This window comes from Strix aluco, chromosome 9, assembly GCF_031877795.1.
Source record: "Strix aluco isolate bStrAlu1 chromosome 9, bStrAlu1.hap1, whole genome shotgun sequence".
NCBI classification, from domain to species: Eukaryota; Metazoa; Chordata; class Aves; order Strigiformes; family Strigidae; genus Strix; species Strix aluco.
Window position 1 is genome coordinate 18,214,310 of NC_133939.1, and position 19,370 is coordinate 18,233,679.

At 46.3% G+C, this 19,370-nt stretch overlaps 1 protein-coding gene across 2 annotated transcripts in view; it reads right to left on the reverse strand.

Annotated features, from left to right (window-relative positions):
• CCDC50 (coiled-coil domain containing 50) overlaps nt 1-19,370 on the reverse strand; it is a 44,950-nt gene that overhangs the window by 21,396 nt on the left and 4,184 nt on the right. For both annotated transcript variants that reach the window (XM_074833959.1, XM_074833960.1), the window contains exons 2-3: nt 6,140-6,202; nt 4,655-4,784 (exon numbers count right to left, since the gene is read on the reverse strand). In XM_074833959.1, coding sequence (XP_074690060.1) covers nt 4,655-4,784; nt 6,140-6,202 — 193 coding nt within the window. The remainder of the gene's footprint in view (nt 1-4,654; nt 4,785-6,139; nt 6,203-19,370) is intronic.

Below are 19,370 nucleotides of genomic sequence, written 5' to 3' on the forward strand. Positions count from 1 at the left end.
TTTGCTAAGAAAGGAGGTATGTATAGGATAGGGCAGGCCAAGGTAGGACATAGGATTCTCTGCAAACAGTCCAATTCTGCTGAGGAGCTCTTGTACAGGTGGTGCCAAAGGAGTGGTTTAGGGGTACAGATAATGTAGGCATTTCTGGGAAGTGGTTTTCACATGAAAGCCAAGAAGGAGAAAACACAGAAATGCTGATAGCAAAATGCGGTACGTAGGCCAAGGGGAGGCTGGAGGTGGCAGTTCTGTAATGAATGAGAAACGTCACTGAGGTGGGATGAGACACAAAAGTAGAACCAGTGCCAAGAGGCAAGAGAGTGATGTGTGTCTAAACAAGGGGTGAGGGAGCAATCATCCATTGTGGATGCAGGAGCAACACAACATTGCATTAACGGGGGACAGAAAAGGAGATACTGAAGTAACTGAGACATGAAATGAGAGTTTCGTCTGTGCGGATAGACTGAGCAGGCCATGTTTCAGGGATGTCATACAGAAAGCATGTGCAAGAATTGTGCCACACTCAGCCATGGGCTCTGATGCCCGGCAAGCAGGCTGGAATGATGGACAGAGCTTCCTTAAGGCAACCCAGAAAAGGGCTGGGGGATTTGAGAAGATAGATGAAGAGCTCCTTCTTTCAGTACTGTTGAAATTGAGCCAAAGACTAGCTCTAAACCGCTCAGAAAAATCAATCTAAGCTATCTCTGCAATTGAGGCTACTGAAAGGCAAGGCATAGAAGGTGATAAGACTGGGAACAGCAACAGGCACAGCTTGCTTTATTAGAATACAATCTTCTGAAGAATATGCTGGCAATGATCAGATAGGTGATGGGAGGACTACCAAGAGCGTATTATGGAAGTTGAGCAAATATTTCAAGAGAAGCAGGTTCAGCTATGTCAGAGTTGGGCTGTGTGGGCTGGATCAACTAGTTCTAGGCTTGAGCAAGGATCAGTGCATAAGTGACCTACCAAACTTGGGAGCCAAAGGACAGGAAGGGAGTCTAGGATGCGAGCAGAGGAAATTAAAATAAATAGTAAGTGTAGACAATCACTATTGGTAGCAAAACAGAGAGAAGTGGCTTGGCTGGTGCAGTCGGTGGCATCACAGAGTCTGCTTTTATAGAAAGTGAATAAGAATGAAAAAAGCAGAAAGAGTAGATATGTGGCTTAGGGTGAGGATGAAGGACACTGCAACAAGAGACTTTTAGAGGACAAATGCCACCAAGAAAAAACTAATCTGTCACAGGGAAGGAAAAGGAACATGCAGCAGGAGGGAAAAGAAGCTTCTTTATTTCTGGCAACTGCTCCTTGGAAGCAGACCGGCAATTGGGTACTGCATGTTATTTATATTCCCTTCCCCAAATACATATGAACCCCAAGTCAGTGTCACAACATGACATTTCCTTTCCTCTCCCAGGCCACCAGACTCACAAACACTTGTGCATATACATAACCTGACCCACATCTTGGAACACTCTTGAAGGCACTCTTGAATTTCAGCGTTTGTAGGGCTGGAGTTATCAACAGGTCAAACATCTTCAGACATCAGTTTCTTTTATGCAGGTAATAAAACCTGGCATTTTGTGTATGTGCCTGCATGTGTTTCACTTGACTCCAGGGAGAGACCTGTTCAAAAGCACATGAGCTCACAATGCAGCAAATCTAGTTCTTAAACCTGCCATGTAAAAAGAGACCTTGGCAAACCTGGCACCATCAGGAAACCACAGTCTCCAGCAAAACAATAGCTGAATATGCAAATCCTGGGGAGCAGGCCATCAGCGGGCCTAAGTTAGTGGGTCCCTTATGACCCCAAGTCTCAGAAGACATGAATCCAGGTAGAAAAAAGTTAGAAAGGTCAGACATATCAAGGCGCTGCATGTCTCCAGTTCCCCTGGCACCTGTGAATAGAGCTAAGGTGCCAAGTTCAGCACCAACTGACTTGTATTTCAAGCATTTAGCATCTTATTGCAGACAAACAGGAGACAGAAACAGCTAATCGTCTTTCAGAACCAAGGCAACAAGGTCATTGCCTCTCCATTCACAGCAAAGAACACTAAAAGTAATGCAGAAGGATTTTCTTGTTCCTGATGACACACATCTTGGAATACACCACATCAATTTCTAAGAATCACTAACAGCAAAAGAGGATTAGGTTTTGGGTTTTATTGCTGAGTTGTAATTAAATACTGAGACTTGATTAGTTAATCAACAAACTACTGTTTCAACTTGACTGAGCATAAGAAAATAGGTTAAAAAACTTTGACAGCTCTTCTTGTCCTTCAGTTTCTTTAACATGAATTCAAGTGACCATCAGTCCCCAGAAATCAGCCAGAGCAACATAAACGTCACCATCCCTGAACATCACACCTACATGTCCTTCATTTCTGGGCAGCCGGGAGTGTTAAGAGTGTCAAGGAAACTCTATATCAGTTTAGGAAAAAGAGAGAGGAAAAAGTCAGTGTGATTGGAAAGCTCCTATTCACATTGGCTGTAGCAACTAATTGTTGCCAGATGAGGAGAAAAAAAAAAATAAAAGGGTTTAAGGGAACTGTTCAAAGAAACTGTTCACATTAGTGTAACAGAACCATCACAGCACTGGGAGTAAAACGAGGAAAGAGCATATTTTCACGGTATTTCCAACAGTTATTTTAGCAACCTTGCTACTATGCTTGGCAGTGTGCAGGCTGCTCAGCGAGATGTGAGAGATGCTTTTAAAGAAGCATGAAAATAAGGTTTGATGCTTCCCTGAATTCTTAAAGAGAAGAAAAGTTATTTCTATTCTCTCATTTATCTTCACAGTCTTTCCAAGAGAATCGACAATTTGAAAGACAGAAGAAAGTCCATATATTTGAAGAGCTTTTCTAGGTTCCCTGTTTCTAAAGACCACGGAGTTCTGCCCCTTTACTCCTCCCATCACCTTGCAGTGTCGAACTGTCCTAGACTATAGAGAAAGCAACAACAGCAAGGATCATTCTGTTGCCAGAACATGCTGATCTTGCACAAGTAGACAGTGGGAACGTACAAAGAATTAAGAAAAAGATCCAATTACAAAAGGATGCTTCCAACTTTTTTTTTTTTTTTTTTTTTACTATTCTTGCAGAACAGCTCATTCTTTCAGGAGCAGGAACTGCTGCTGACACAACATTTTGCATCAGCAGTTCTGCCTGTAACTTGGCTCACAAAGTTCATAAATCCCATTTTACAGGGTGCTACAACAAGAAAATTGTTTGCAGTTCCCAGCAAGTAACAAAAAGGAATCATCTCTGCCATACAAAATTAATTTTTATGTTGTCATTTACATGCTCACATCTCTAATTGGTAATGAAGACAGAACTATTGAAAGAAAGCACAGATGTGAGATACACACATCTACCCAGTGCTGCATGAGTATGCTGAGAACATTGAAAACAGTGGCTGATTTGTCATGCCCCAGTTTCAAATCTTTTATGAGCAGCTCCTTTGAAGTCAGTCCTATATCTCACACATCTGCAATACAGAGCTCTTCTACTCCATTGCTGTCTCCTGCCAGATGAGCCACCCAGGGACTGTGATCCACCAACTGTACCTGGTGGGTGGCATCACAGAGCACTACACAAGCCGGAGGCAGCACAGCTGCTGGGAGATGCATTCTGCCTTGCAGACCTTGCATTTGCAGGGAGCCCCATCTTGCTGTCTCTCATCATAGCAATCTGACTGAGCCCTGTCACATAACCCATTTGTTACATCTCACACATTGCAAGACACTAAGTGGGGGGAAAACAGAAAAAAAAAAACACCACAAAACCAAAACCCCAAAAAAACCCACCACCAACCAAAAAAAAAAAACCCCAAAAAACCTCAACCAAAAAAGAAAAGCACCAATGTCAACTCTGGATTAGAAATTACAGTTTGTTTTTTCCTGCACTTTCATGTTTCATTTCTACACCAGTTCCACAGCCTAAAAGCCAAGGCAGACAGAAAGCCACATCACAGGCCAGAGGGTTAGATCTGCTGCATGGGGCCTGAGCAAACCTGCAGGGCAAACTTGATCACTCATTAAACACCCTCCCACAGGCGCTGCAGAAGTCAGTGACTGCAAGAGAAGGCCTGTCCCTCAACACCATCTCCACCCATTGACCCTGGGGCAGCAGCTCCTCTTCCCAGGTCACTTCACACTGCAGTATCTGCAAGAGCAAGCAGGGGCTTTCAGCTGTTCAGTGCAGCAGGACACCAAAAAGCATTGCGTCCAGCTCCTCAAAAGCACTCGGGCACAATGCAAACACTCCAGTACCTGCAATTTCCACAAGAGAGAATTCTCTTTAACACTGTATTTCTGTGGTGCAGTTTCTTCTTTCTCAAACTTTAGCCAGGGACGAGGCCAAGTTACCCCACTTTGCCAACAGGCAGCAGAACAGGAAGGCTCCTTCCCATGGTCAGGTGGCAGAATCTAAGCCAGGATGGGCCCCAGGACCACCTGCCCCAACCCTGTTCGCATCACTCTGCGCCAGAGCCTAGTATCAATACTTTTACAGCAACAGACAGCCGAAGGAAAAAAGGAAGCAAAAGCAAAAGGCTGATCAACCTGAACCCCACATACTATCAACTCAAACCAAAGCAGCTGATTTCAGTGCTCTGACCAAATGGGACCTGCATTTCAACAACTCCATCCCAAACTCACAAGTCTTTTCGGTGTTTTTGGATTTGAGCACGTGCTTTCAGATCCTCCTCTTCTTGCAGTTGCTTGGCCACCTGCAAGTCATGTTGCACCAGACGATTACGCTGAACGTTTGTTGCCAAGTGATGCTCAACTGGAAATAAACACAGACAAGAACCCCCAAATCAGCCTTCAAAACTTCACAGTATGAACAAGACAAAGCAAGTGGGAGGGAGATTCCAGGCCAGAAAGGAAGACAGTTCTTGGCAGGGAAACATCATGTAATATCTCCAAAGGTGGGGAAGTCCTGAACTGAAATTACGCTAGCAGATTGAGATTGCCTCACTTCAGCACCGAGGGGGCTGTATATCTGTGTCTGTTACCAAAACAAGATCTGCATATCTTAATTGCATCCAGGTTTATAGGGAATGCTTTTTAGGCTTTGAATTTCATTTTCTAGCCATGGAAAATTATCCTAGAGTAATAAAGTGGGTCTGGAAGGGACCACCAGAGGCTAGTGAGGATGAGCTGAACCTAAACCACTTCTGATGGATGCTTCCCTGATTTGTTCTCAAGAACCTCTAGAGGAGGAAACTCCTCTCTCTCCCAACATAATCGGTTCCAGAATCTCACTACCTTTATATTTAGCAACAGAGCAAGTGAGAAACTACAGCAAGTCCTTTACCATACATGGATACTGCCTGCAAGAAAGATGGTTATGTGAGCTGCAGCTGAGAGCCATCTTTAATTCAGTAGTCTCACATTCCAGCAGCAAGGGCACAACTTCAGCACAAGCTGCACACTTGGCAGAGTAGCTGGAATTGAATGGTATTAGCACTTAGTACTGGGAGATACCAATAGTCTTGGCACCCAGAAAAGCAGATTAGAGAGGCCACCACACCTGAAACTGCAATGCAAACATACCCAAAGTAACAGATAAGCATGTAAAAGAAAAGAAAAAGAAAAAAAAAAAATCACGAGTCACTTTGAAGTTCCTGGCTGTACATTTTTTCTCATTTTTAAACCCATGTAGTGTACAGCTGCCCTACCTCAAAATGTCTTAAAAGGAAGTCTCCTTTCAGAAGGCAGGCACTAGAGATTCTGAAATAAGTAAATAAACAGACCTCTTCTGGTTGCATCTCAGGTCAGCCTATAAAACTTGAAGCTTCCAAAATTGCTAGTCATTTCTAAAAACCTTGCACAGCAACAAAACCTCAAGTGCACTCCTACATGCAATTTTATCATAAACGGCATAAATAAACTCAGCTCTAAAGGAAAGCACAAAATTGAAACATGAAATGCAACTATCTCTAGGGTACAATGTGAGCTGGGGCAGAACGCAGAGTAGTGTTACAGGACAGTGAAGACCATAAAAATAATCTGTATTCCATTAAAAAGAATAAAAATTAAATAAATGTAGGGACGATTTTTCTTAGCAAAACCAAACAAAGACAGATATCTGTTGGGACAAATTTGCTTTAGTTTGTTCCAAAAATCATTGCTACTTACTCTCTTGCTCCTGTAAGTTATGGGCCAAGGTATGATCTTCCAGAACAGCGAAGTCTCGACACACTGAACAGGGAAACAATGCCAAGAGAATTAGCATCAGGAGGAAAAAAAAAAAAAAAAAAGCATCAAAAAGAGCTACAGGGGTCAGGGAAGCACACATACAGAGAGACTTCTGACATACTTTCTACCAGCCAAGGTCTGGACTTGTGCATCTTTCCCCCTCTTGCACTTGTGGCTATTTTTGCACACACTTACATCTTTGTCCCTGCTTGCATAAAAAGCCCTCTTCACTCTCCCCTCCACCTTCTTTAGTTTAAGACAAGAATTGCTCACACCACCCCTGGATCAGACCTTGCGTACAAAACCGTGTATTCCACCCAGATTTACACCAATGCCCACACTGACTCTGTTCAGCTAAAACCAAGCGCAAGCATTTGTGCTTACTACGACTTTCTTTGCCAGGTTAAAGAGTCTGAAAACAGTATTTTCTCTGCACAAAGGCACATGCACACTGACACCTCTCCAAAGCTGAGCAGACTGAGCTCCATGACTCTCGCTGCAACGCATTTCTACCAGCTCAGGCATCATTTTACAGTTGTCTCTTGTAAGCTTCCCTGACTTTTTCAAGTACAGATGCTAGATTTGTGCCTAGAACCCAGATATGGGATCAACCACAGTGTTAACGGCAGGGATAAGCACAGCTTCTTAAAAAGATGCTGAAAACGACCTGGAGACAAACTAAATGGGTAGGGGGCGAGCTCCCTTTGGCACCAGTCTGAAAGCAGCAGATTTTTGCCAATGCCTATCACTTTCGCACTTGAACTTTCAAAGGAACGCTCTGCCCACACTGTAGAAAAACACCAAGGTTTATTTTTAACTTGTTATGATAGGCAGCGGGGCAAAAAAACCACAAGTCGCATACATATTGGGACAGAGACACACACACAGCATCTGGTTCAGCCTTTTGGTGGTAGGTACACATCAGTTTCTTGATGAACTAAGGACAAACTGTGACCTGTGCCCCCAAACTGCAGGATGGAGCCCCACTCTGCACATCTGCCATACACTGGGTTCCCATCTGCTTCAAGGGGTGTTTAAGGCAGGGGTATTGAAAAATTTACACCGGAGAGGTCCATCACTTGTTTTTCCCTCAACATGACAAGCTAGGCAGCTTAACAGGACCCAAGAGGGGAGTATCTCCCATTTGAAATGTACAGCACAAAGCAGAGAACTACAAGTTGTTTCCGAAGCTGCAGAGGGAGGTACGAACCACTGCCACTACTCTCCACAAGCAAAACCTCTGGGGAAGACCAAGGTTTCTCTTTAGCAGAGCACAGCAACAGCCTAGACGTTAAAATAACCCCAAAACCCCCAGAACATACCAAAACTACAGGGGGAATTTATGAGGAACACATTTATGAAAGGGCTCAGAGAAGATAAAACATTTCCATCACTGCAGAGGGTGGAAAATACAAGGAAATGAGAAGGTAGCCGCATCTTCAGGCACCACAGTCCCACAAACCTTCCCTCTTCTCGAATTGATGCATGTGTTCCGCTAAAGAAGCATCAAGATGTTCCTCTGCGCCCAGGTATCTTCACTAAATATCTAGAAGAGTTTCTAGTTGTGTGTACTAAGAGGTCAGATAAACGTTTTCTCCTTTATCGTATTCAGCAGAATTGTTGCTTGAGTCTTTCTAGATTGGAGGGTGTTTTACAGATGACAAAAGCTCCTAAGCTAGAGCAGTGTTTCAGGGAAGGAGAGTGACAATCAGCAGGGTGGAGATGAGGACAAAGATTACGGTTATATGATCCCATAGTGACTCACTTTAAGCATGTACAATTCTGGATGGTGCAATTAAGGTTTTGTTGTTGCTTTTTTTAATAGCAGCTTCTTTTTTAAAAGGAAAGAGGATACAAAACACTAAATAGAACTGAAACACTTCCAGTGGGCATTTGCGTATATAAAGAAAGAACACTGCCTTCAGGCACAGACCTGGAAAAGCCACAGCTGAGTTGCAGGCAGTGGTGCTATTCACAGGTGACATACCCAGGGAGCTTGGTGGTCATGAACCCGTTTTTATGGGTTAGAGCAAAGGAATCTTACCCACTGAGACTTTATTTCTGTGGTCCCTAATACTACTTCAGCTTCATAGCACAATTGTGGAACAACCACCTTCTGCTTACAACGAGCATCATCTGGCCTGCTGGAAGGGCACATCCAACTCAGAGGTTGGAGTCCTACTATCAGTTCAGAGCTAAGACATCTCAATACAGAGCCACAAACAGTCTGCCCAAATCTAGGGTTGTGCTTTTACCATCACATATTCAAAGAAGCAGCACTTGCTCCTGACAGTTAGAAGAAAAAAAAAATAGGGGGGAAGGAAGTGTTATTTTTAACTGCAATAGGTCTCTGAGCAAGTCCACTGCACAGCTGCCTGAACAGCTGTACTAGCAAGACAAGGCGGGCAGCACAGGAGCAAGGATGAACATTTCAGAGCTGCATATTTTTTGCATAAAGATTGCTGCTGTAAGAAATGCTCATGAAACTGCATCCCAGTCTTCCCAAATCCTTTCTGCACAGGCTCACACACTGCTCTGATCCCCACAGTATTTGAGCTCTGCCTCGTCGGTCATGGTGCTGCTGGTCCCAGCAGACCTTTGCTCCATCCTCCCCAGAGAGGACACGTGCATAGGAGGACTTTAGGTTTTTTTACTCCATTCTACCCACACCCAGACACACTTCTCTATTTGTTTGGGAAGAAACGTGTTGACAGAAATATGCTTGCCGTACAGGCGAGAAAGTGGGAGGGCCGTGGTAGAACGCTGCTGCTCTTCTCTTGACAGTCTTGCACCAGACCCAAAAGAGCCTCATCTCCTTGAGTGAGCTTCATTCCTACAGTGTAGCAATGATTGTTTAACCCTTTTTGATTGATGGGCCACCAAAAACTTCCTAAAGCAAGTACATACTCCTTAAATAAAAAGGCCAAGTGCATATACTGTTGTGTTGTATAGGTGTGCCTGCTTCTTCCAGCTGCTCCTGCAAAGACCTACTGGAAGTAGCTTGTGGGTCTCTGAAGTTAAACAAACAGGGACAAAGCAAGTGGGGACAATGCCCTGGGATAAGCCACCAAGTTGCAGGGCCTAGATGTGAATACAAGGGCTGTGTCTTAAAACTGTGTTGATTACCCCATCAAGATCCAGTATAGAGAGAGGGAAACTGGATGGCTATTCATGATGTACACACTGAAAGCTCCCAAATGTCTGGGCTCCACGGTGCCCCCATCTCACAGAGGAGGCTGGCAGGGCAGCAGCAAGCCTTGGGTTTTCACAGTGTTTGGATTCATTCATGCACTGCTGAAGCCACCACTTGGCTGCGTATACACTCTTAAGCCACTCTTACAAACCCACGAACGGACAGCTCGAGCACACAGCCCTCGCTTTGTGCTGCTGAAGTTGCTGGCAGGGAAGACAGCACAAGACAACCTTTCGTCACTGTCAGAAACTTGGCTTCACTGGTTGGCTCTAACTCATCTGAGCACATTATTCCCAAGTCCCATCAGCCCAAGAACAATGTGCAAAGGAAGATGAGAACATCCCATTACAAACACAACAAAGTGCTGTCAGCCAGCCAGGTGGCAAGAGATAGGGACACCTGCAACTCCCTAGCAAGCCTGGGGTTGATGGCAAGTGCAGAGCATTCCCTCAAGACAAGACCCAGCACCCATGGCACTGAGTCAAGCATGACCACAGCTGCAAGTGAGGTCAAGGCAACCAACCCTCCATCCCTGAAGACATGCATCCAACAATGAGGCAAGTACAAAATAACTGTAGATGTGGACCAGCCAGGCATAGTTGCCTGAAATGAAGCTTCACTGGTGCTAGTCCTCATCCCCTGCACAGTCTCAGTGTGGCCCCAGCACGTTCATTACGAGGTATTATGCTCACTGGGTTTGTGCTGTGAAATAGGATGGCCCCAATTACAATGGAGAGACTCACAATTTCTCCTCTCCAAGAGGCCTCATATTTAAGGGGAAAGAAATCTATTTCCTTATTCCCTAACTGTATGCCTAAAAAAATGAAAGGTAAGATTAATGTTACATTCACTGCTGCGAATTAACTTGACTTCCCATCTCCAGGCCCTGGACGTGAGCCATCAGACAGTCAAACAAGCAGCAGGGGTGCAATCACAGCAGCTACAGTTGGCAAGTCCAGTGAAGCGTGAAACATTAACAACAGGTTTACCATAGCCTGATTAAGCCAATCTGCCTTGGCACAGCAGGGAGCAGGCCTGGGATATGTGCTTCTGGCACAGCTGTCAATAAAAGAAATGCCAGCCCAGGAATCCCAGGCACTGCCATAGCCAGGGAGGTGCCAGCAGGGGAGGACAAGGGCAGAAGCATGGTTGGAAGCATCATCCTCTGCAGCAGTGGTGGGTTGCAAAATCCATGCAGCAGCATGAAAGAAGGAGCTCACTTGCTTGAGGGATCCTGAAGAGCCTCTCTGCAAACTCCAAGCACAGGTCTTCTCTGCTAGTAGGAGTTCACCCCGAAAATAGGCCTTTCTAAGCATTGCTGAAGCAGTGCATCTGAGGCTTCTGCAGCACGGTTGCAAGCCTTGCCTTTATGGCAGAGATAAGAATGTCTCTAGGTATGACAACTTCGCAGAATTTCATGAAATAACCTTCTCCTTTTTATATTCTGCCACTTGCCTCAGTAGCTCTCTCCAACATTACCTCAGGTCCATAGTTCAGCACTTCTAACACCAAACTGCTTCAAAGAAAGTGGGGTAACCACAACAGAGGAGCAAAGGCAGCCTCAGACGTTGCTAGTGATACTTAGGTGTGTCACAAAGAGGTAGGTAACATCCAGGAATAGGCGGCGTGAACATGCACTGTCTCTACGAGAGGTCAAACCCCACTGGCTTCTCAAGCAAGGTTTAGAGCAAAACACCCCCCCGCACTTCTGCCAGAAGTCTTAGACTATGTTTTGATATCCGCTGAACGGCCCAAGGGCCCCCGTGGTTCACGTGGCCCATATGCTGTGCTCTGGGACATCGGCCAGTTCAATGACCCTGGGACCACACATGCATGCTCCAAGCATTTCCTTTTGGGTCTTAAAAACCAACTCTTGTTCCCCACCCCCTCCACTCCCAACATTTTCCTGTCAGCATCATGTGCTGGATAATTCACAAAATAAACTAGAAGGTGTGAGTCATGCTTAGTTTGGAGCATCTGCAGTTTTTGAATCCTGAACTAAAGGACAGGAGGGAGAGGAAAGACAAAAGTGACACAGGGAAAAACAGTTTCATCAGCTAAAAATCACTTTTTAGGGCCTAAAGAGCTGACAAGTTAAGTGGCAAGCAGCAAGTGCTGCCTGTTACAAGCCAGCAGTCTCAGGAAGATGCTGAGTTATGAAGATCCCCGCAGGTTAGAAAGCAAGCTGGGACCTCACAGAGGCTCTTACCAATAGGGACTGGCCAGGCCAGTCCAAACCAGGTAAGCCCTTCACAATCTGCTGATCGTTTCCTTGAAACAAAACCAGCATGACCAATCAGCCACCCAACTGGAGGTGAGAGGCCACCCAGAGGGCCGTTTCCAGGGGAAACATGCAACTGTGACATTTCCTTCTCGCCCCCAGCAAAGCTGCTCTGTGAGATACATGGCCTGACCTCAGCGTTTCTCATTTCCATCCTGCCTCTCCCATCGCACCTGGAGATTCCTGAGTTCCTGCTACCACATGCGGGTGCAGACAGAGGCTGGCCAGGACACGTCTCTGCTGCTGTAGCTGCAGTTACACAGACAGCATTCCTAGGACCTTGTTCACCAGGCACCGTCAGTGCCAAGGACATCAGAAAACTGGCGCAGGAAGAAGGTATCTGCCAGGCGGAGAGCAGTGCTAGGCAGCCTGGGCAAGGGAACGATTTCTGCTTGTCAGCCACAGTACCAGACCATCTCACATAGCCAGGAGCTACAACACAGCACAAGGAGACTGGGCAGCCCAGTGGGGAACCAAACTGAGGGGTCTCAGCCTAATTCTCAAAGGTGTAAATGTGCAAAGTAAAAAAATATTGCCACAGAACCATGGTTTTTTTATTGGCAGACTTGACTTGGAAGCTAAGAACAGCTTGGGATTTGGGAAGGAGGTTATCATCTCTGCTCTAAGCTCATGCCTTGAGGTCAAGGCCACGAGAGGTTTGTGCACTGTCTGCACCATTCTCCAACAATAAGCTCTCACCTGCCCAACAATACTTTTGAAAAGGAAGACTATATATATTTTGGAGCCAAAGCCTCAGAACATGAGTCTATTTTTTTAACCTGCCTTGAAACAGTAACCAGTAGCATTCACGAAATGCCTTCTCTGAAGCTACTAATTTGGCATTCTCACTTCTGTAGACCTGCCTGCAAACTGCATGGTAGAGCAGTCCTCAAGCTGAGAGAGCATCTGCTGAACACCCCAAAGCAGAAGGCGATGTGCTTGCACAGCATAAACAGGAAGATGGAGATACCCAAGATGGCAAAAAAATAGCGCCACAAGGGAGCTCAGAAGGTCATCCTAGAGCATGTCCCAGACACAAAATTTGATAAATTGTATCATTCTGCCTTTATTACAGAAGGCTGCTATCTTTTTCATCATTGGATAACTGCATTCTACATCGTTTCATCTGCAGTCTTTCCAAATAAGTGCTACTTTTCTTATCCCACAAGATTAAAACACAGCCCATAGGTCAAGAATGCTAAAGACCACGTCTTTGACTTCCAGAAGAACATGTCGAGCTGAAGCACTTCAAGCTTGGACATACAGATGTACTTAAAAATGGCGTTGAATCTTAAAGAATACTAGCAGCAGTGCTTTGAAAATGCAGCCTTTTCAGCCAGGTCTAGCTGGGTCCCCACATACGAAGTACTCCAAGTCACAAGAACCTTCCAAAAATCCCTCAGTCCTATAGCCAATATTGCTGCTACAGCTGCTGCCTCCTATTCCAGAAATGTCTGCACACTGAGGGGCTGAATACATACAGTATTTTGACACTTCAAAGCAGATAGCAGATATATAGGCCACACTATGTTAATGTCTGTGAGCTATTACCTGCCAGGCTATTATCTCTGTAGCTCTTTCCTGAGTGCCCCAGTGTCCATCAGCCTTTACAGGCCTGCCTAGATCCAAAAGGTCACCAGTGAGCTCGGCCATCGCACTGTGGACTCATCAGTAACATCCAGGTGGATGGGTGTAAAAGCCCCAAGATAGATATATTGGTCAGGGATGGCTTGGCTAGTCTGACACCACAGTCAAGTAGTAGAACCCAGGCAGCCAAACACACACTTCACTGACAGTATCTGAGGCATAACTGGGTCTGTGTGTGGAGGAAGTTAATCTTAATCATCAATGAGAATGAAAGTTGCTTCTGTAGTCATTCTCTCCAGCATTTGACACAGCTTCAGTTGACTCAGCTAACCACATGTGCAACATAAAGAATCAACAGTAAACACGGGGAGAAGTTTTCCTAGCAGTCAACTTTAACCACTGTCGCCCAACCATGGATCACAGCAGAACAAACAACACTGCCTCCAGCAGCTGTGTTTTACCCTCACTTTGGCCAAGGACAGACCACCACACAAGTCAGTGGAGAGCAGGGCAGGAGTTACCTTCGCCGGGAGAGGTCAAAAGCCCTGGCTCACATCGATGCCTCCATAAGCATTATTGTAGCTGTAAAACATGCCTTCAGCAATGTCCCACTGATCATACAACACTGTCCATTTCTGAAGGCTTTTTTGTATCTTGTGCAGGCAGGATGTCATGGCAGTTTTAGTTTTAAGCCCAACACCACTCATTTAAACTAGTGTTAAGGAGGGGGAAAAGAAAAACAGTCTCCTTTCATGCATAACTCAAAACAGCCACCCACTCAGAAAACTGCTCAGGCATGGAGCTTGCATCTCAAGAAATTTGTGCTATATATGCTCCCTTCCCCCAGACCCATCTCAATGGTGATCACCGTATTTTGATTTGATCTGTTTATTTTGGCTTTTATTTCAGCATCTTAGGCAATTTTGTACTACACAAAATTATTGGAAGGACATGCTGAATTTCCCAGATAGGCAAATATTCTGTTCTCTGCTAAATGCAAGCCTAAATGCCTTGCTCAGTTCAGTAGTTTCTCTGCAGAGAGCTGGCAGCTCCACTTTGTGGTTCAGGGTACCTTTCAGGAACCATAGCACCCCGGATCTGGAATGCTTCACTAGCATTTCTAAGCCCTCAGTTTCAGGCTGTGGTCAATAAGCTCACACAGCAGCTCCAGAGACGCAGGCAGGCAGCTTGGAGCAGAGATTATTCAAAGTGTCAGCTCTTCCAGGCTTCTCCTCCAGTTTAATCCTAAAAGATAACGTAGCAAAATACAAGGGACACAGGATTCAGAAAGGGAGTTCTCGGTGCCCCTCTGGTCCAAGTTCATGCACTGACTCAGTTTGGTGATTGTTTACACCAGGCTGACTTCTGAAAGCCTGACACCCACGCAGAAGGTGTCAAGTGCCAAAAAAAAAGGTCCTAGTTCCTCTCAAAACGCCAAAGTGTGGTTTTACCAACACAGGGACCAGCAGTTGTTTGGAAGAACAAGCATCTCTAGAGACACAAGCAGAAGAAAGGCTCCCTCAGAGATGCCACTTTCTTTCCAGACTTTGGGTGACTAGAGCCAAGCCTGAGACTGCTCCAAGGCTTGAAGCTAAAGCAGAGCTGCAGCTGGAAGGATGGACAGCAGCATCAGTGCACATGCGAACAAGCCAGGTTTTATTCAGCCAGATCAGATACCAAGAAGCAAAGGTGCACCAGGATGGGCCTCAGGGCAGGCTCCCAGGCTTGCTGGAAACCTGGCCAGTGCTGCATTTGAAGCTGGAGGTGTCTGAACTGATCCTGTGCAAGAATCAGAGCCGACTGTAGATTCCTATCAGCTTCCTTTTTCCTAGAAAGGCAGCTGCTAGGCTGCGAGGACTCCTGTCTGCCACCCGTTCAGCTGCTGCCAGCACTGCTAATCTGCTCCATGAGAACAACCTTCTTCTACCTAACCAACCGAGGATGCTCTGCTTCATTTCAGAACCCCTTTTCTTTGCTCTGCCAGCTCCTCACAGGTACTCTCTCCTCTTCCCCCTCACTTCCTGCGGTTAAGTTCTCCAGGTTTTAGTCAGCTCTGGAGAACACCAAGTACCAAAACTGGCCCCAGATCAGTCAAACCTTCACATCCATCTACAAAAGAGTCACAAATCAGTAAAGTTGCAGCACTAACAATACATGTCTCCTTTCCTGTCACAGCTTTGTGTTGGCACACTGCCCTTAGCAACTACAGATTTAAGACAGCGGCATAAGAGGGTAAGAATAAGTCTCTGGCCTCTGGGGCCAGATGGGCAGGGAGGCAGAGCTCCCAGCATCAACCTAGAGCAAACCACTTTGTGGCATCTGTGCCCACAGCTCACGTGCATTGCCCAGCACAAGGAAGAAAGAAGCAGGCTGGCAGCCTTTTAAATGCCTCTTCTCTGAGGACACAAAATGAGCTCCAAGTCAGTCAGAAGTAAAATTTTTGCTTTGGAAGCTATATCACCTTTAGGTGGTATACTCACAGCTTCTTAAAAAAAAGAAAAGACAATGAAAATCAGGACCTAACAAGTTCACCTGTTACGTGGCCAGAGCTGATGCTCTGCACAATGCCAACCACCTTGAAGTGCCAGGTAACTGAGCACTGTAATCAGAGCTGGAGGCAAACCTGCCTTTTCCGCCTTTTATCAGGGATATGAGGCATGCAGGCAGGGCTGTGCAGCCCGAGCCAAGCATCCAGTCCCTCCAGCGCTGCAAATAAGGTCAGGAGAGCCCAGCCACTTCCCAACACCAACTTCCTTCGGAAACCTGGCGCCGACCGAATCGCCTGCAGGAGAGCGCAGCCCTGTGAACAGCAGTGCTCTCTGCGTGCCACAAAAACAGCCAACACCCTGGCAGCTTGGAAAATTCCCAGGTCTTTCCCTGCTGTCCTCCACCGCTTCACCCCGGCCCCCAGCAGCACTCCTAAAGGCTCCAAGAGGCGTCGGTCAATTTAGGACATAAATCCTCCCCATCCCACCAGCCAGCATCCTAATAATAAAGCTACCTTCGAACAGAGGGAGAAAAAAATTCTTCCCACCAAGATCCCACAAGTAACATTTGCCATATCCGTAACAGACATACATGATAAAATCAGGTGCTTTTGCAGCGCAAAGCCATTCCGCCGTGCAGAGGAGGGGAGAAGATTTACATCCACACTCGGGAAGGCTGCCCTGAGCCAGGCCAGTGCTTCTCCAGCCCACGTGTCAGGTCAGTGGTGACAGTTCCTCTGCGAGGAACACTCCCTGCTGGGGCATGCTCCAGCCTCTTGTCCTATCTGGCTGTAAATGACCAAAACGGTCAGTGTTAGGTTAATGGTTGGATTAGATGATCTTCAAGGTCTTTTCCAACCTAGATGATTCTGTGATTGCTATATGCACCATGTGTTTTGGAGAGGTTTCTGCAGAAAGGAAAAAAAACACCTCTCACTGCCAGGAAATATTCCTGTTTGCATAAACTTCCTTCCCATTACTGCTCAGGTCAGCCCTGTCAGTGTCCTTATGGTATGCATGTCTCTCAGTGCCTTCGAATATTTGCTCATTTATGTCTTCTTCCCCTTTGTCATCACTTACTGAACACCACATACTAAGCCCACATAACATTTCCCCTTAAGCTGATTCCTCCAGCCACCGAGTCCTGGTTCAGCAGAAGGGCTGGGAAAAGAACGAACCATACCCATATGCACAGAGGCACTCAAAGTTTTACTGCACGCAGCTTTTTACACCTCTCTTGAAAAATAGAAATGAAGAAGAGTGACTCACTTGCAAACCCACTTCAACTTTCTGTCCTGAACAGCACTCACCACAGTCAGGGCTGTCAAGAGTGCACAGACCAAACCTCTACCAACCCAGGCCTGTGTCAAAAAGAGCTCACTATTTTTATTTGGCTGACAGAGCATCATGGCAGTGGCCATGGGTTGGCATGCAATTAAAATAATCATCAGTTGAGCTTCCGGAGCCTGACACAATATCCTTGGGCAGGGGCAGAATGGTTGTGCCAGGCTTCTGAGCAGACTTTCATCCACACCCTTCTCCCCAAGGAAAGTAACACTCATGGCAAGCTTAATTCACAAAGTGCCCAGGGTTACAGAGTAGATATTATGAGCACTCAGGCCTAACTGGTCTCTTTTGCTCAAGCAAGGTTCATGACAGTCCTGACTTGCATCTCTCTATACATATTGTGTGATGCTGCATTCTCCTGCTCTCCTCCCTGCCCTGCTAAAAGTTTCTCCCAGCTGCCATACAATGCCAAGGCCATACAGCACTCACTCAACAAGCTGTGTGGTATCTTTTCATGTACTGAGAAAGAAAACAGTGGGAAGGCTCCAATTTCTATTTTTAAAAAGGAAGCATAAACAAAGTTTCAAGGGACTTCCACAAGGTCCCATCACGTGTTCCGCGTGTCACTGTAAGGTGGACATGGAGCATCCCTGACACACAGCAGCCTCCAGGGAGATGGCAGCCCTGCTCAACCAGTAGAAATGCCCAACAAATGCCCTTAGCTCCCTGCAACACAAGTCACCAGCAGCAGAACAGTAAATATCTTTATCACCTTTTGGAGAAAGACAAAAGGACAAGCCAGAATAGAGTGCCACACCAGAAACTGGACCTAAACTTCTCGAATTTTAAGGCAGTTTTACCAACAGACCAGCCTCCTTCCTCAGTCCTTCAGCCTTCAAACCTACACTACACAGAGGAGAGGCAGCGAGCTAGTGGGAAGCCAGCCAGCTGGGGACACTCTGGGAAGGGGACGAGGAAGCAGGGAGGGAACATATCGCTTTGTCCTACAAGTCACCACATTCATATGAACTGGATGTCTCTGAGCAAGAAAAAGAAAGCTTATTCCAGCAAAACAGAGAAGTTCCACACAGCCCCAAGGCACATCCCATTGCTTCTCCAAGTGGGGTTGCCCAGAGAGAGCACAAGCGGCCTCTCCTGCTCCTTGCTTGCAGCAGCCATCTCCAACTCCCGCCTGGCATGCGTGCACCCTCTGACGTTGCTCATGGCCACAGGAAATTAAAGATTAAACAGAGGCCCGTGGTCACAGCAAACACAATGCCGTCTGCAACACACTGCTCAGCTGAGATCATTACTCAGAGAGCAGCAATGAGTGATGGCCAACGTTCTAGTATCACAAATGGGGGAAAGCCCCCTCCCCATCCCCAGGAATCAGGGCAAAAGAGACTGTGTCCCCTCTTATACCAGTCCAAAAACTTGTCAGTAACTAAGGAAACATCTCTGCAGAAGGCATCAACGTGAGTCTGGAAGCTCCTCTCTGCCAAAGACTGCTTCTGAGAGATCTTTTTGCCTCAGTACAACCTCCATGGCAGCTCGCAGAGGACAAGTGCTAAGGATTTAAGGGATGGAAGGAGGCAGACCTGCTTGCTCAGTTGCATTTTAGAGCCAAGAGCATGAAATATGCTAATCCTGCCCATCTCCTCTGCCAAGCTCTGCAGACCCAGAACAACTGAATGCATAATAAAACTTTCACCCAGCTTTAACTAGAAGTGAAATGAGTACCACAGCCTCAGCTACTGAATTCATGCATGCTGGAAAAACAGACCTCCCATTACTCAGAAGAGCTGGACATGAACCAGTGACCTAGAAAGAAAAGCCTGCATCTATGTCCCATCACCCTCCATCTCCTCGTTGCCCTCAAGCCATCCAGCTTGCCAGAATTTTTCAGAGCCCTTCTCCAAGGAAGTCACTAAGCAGAAAACCATGACACTGCACATCATGCTGCAAGGACAAATCTCAGCGGGAGCCAAAGGGCACGGGGCAGGTGGCTTCACCGTGACCTGGCTGACCCTCTGCTGCTCTCAAAATTATTGCCCTGATTATATTAATCCAGTTAAAGGCCAGCCCCTCCTTCACATGAGCACAGCTGACATCTCATCCCTCAACACCAGCCCCCTGAAAAATCCCACAGCAGAATCCCTCCTCACCAGACACCGTGCCAGCCATCAACACTTTCTGAACGCGTTTCCACCTTTGACAGACATCAAGTTTCTCTTGCGCACTATCGTGTTGCTGAGCACACAGTCACCAAAAGCCCCAGCACAAGCCAATAACATCAGTCTGTTCCACGGGAACCTGAGACACTGCACCTCAGGGCTG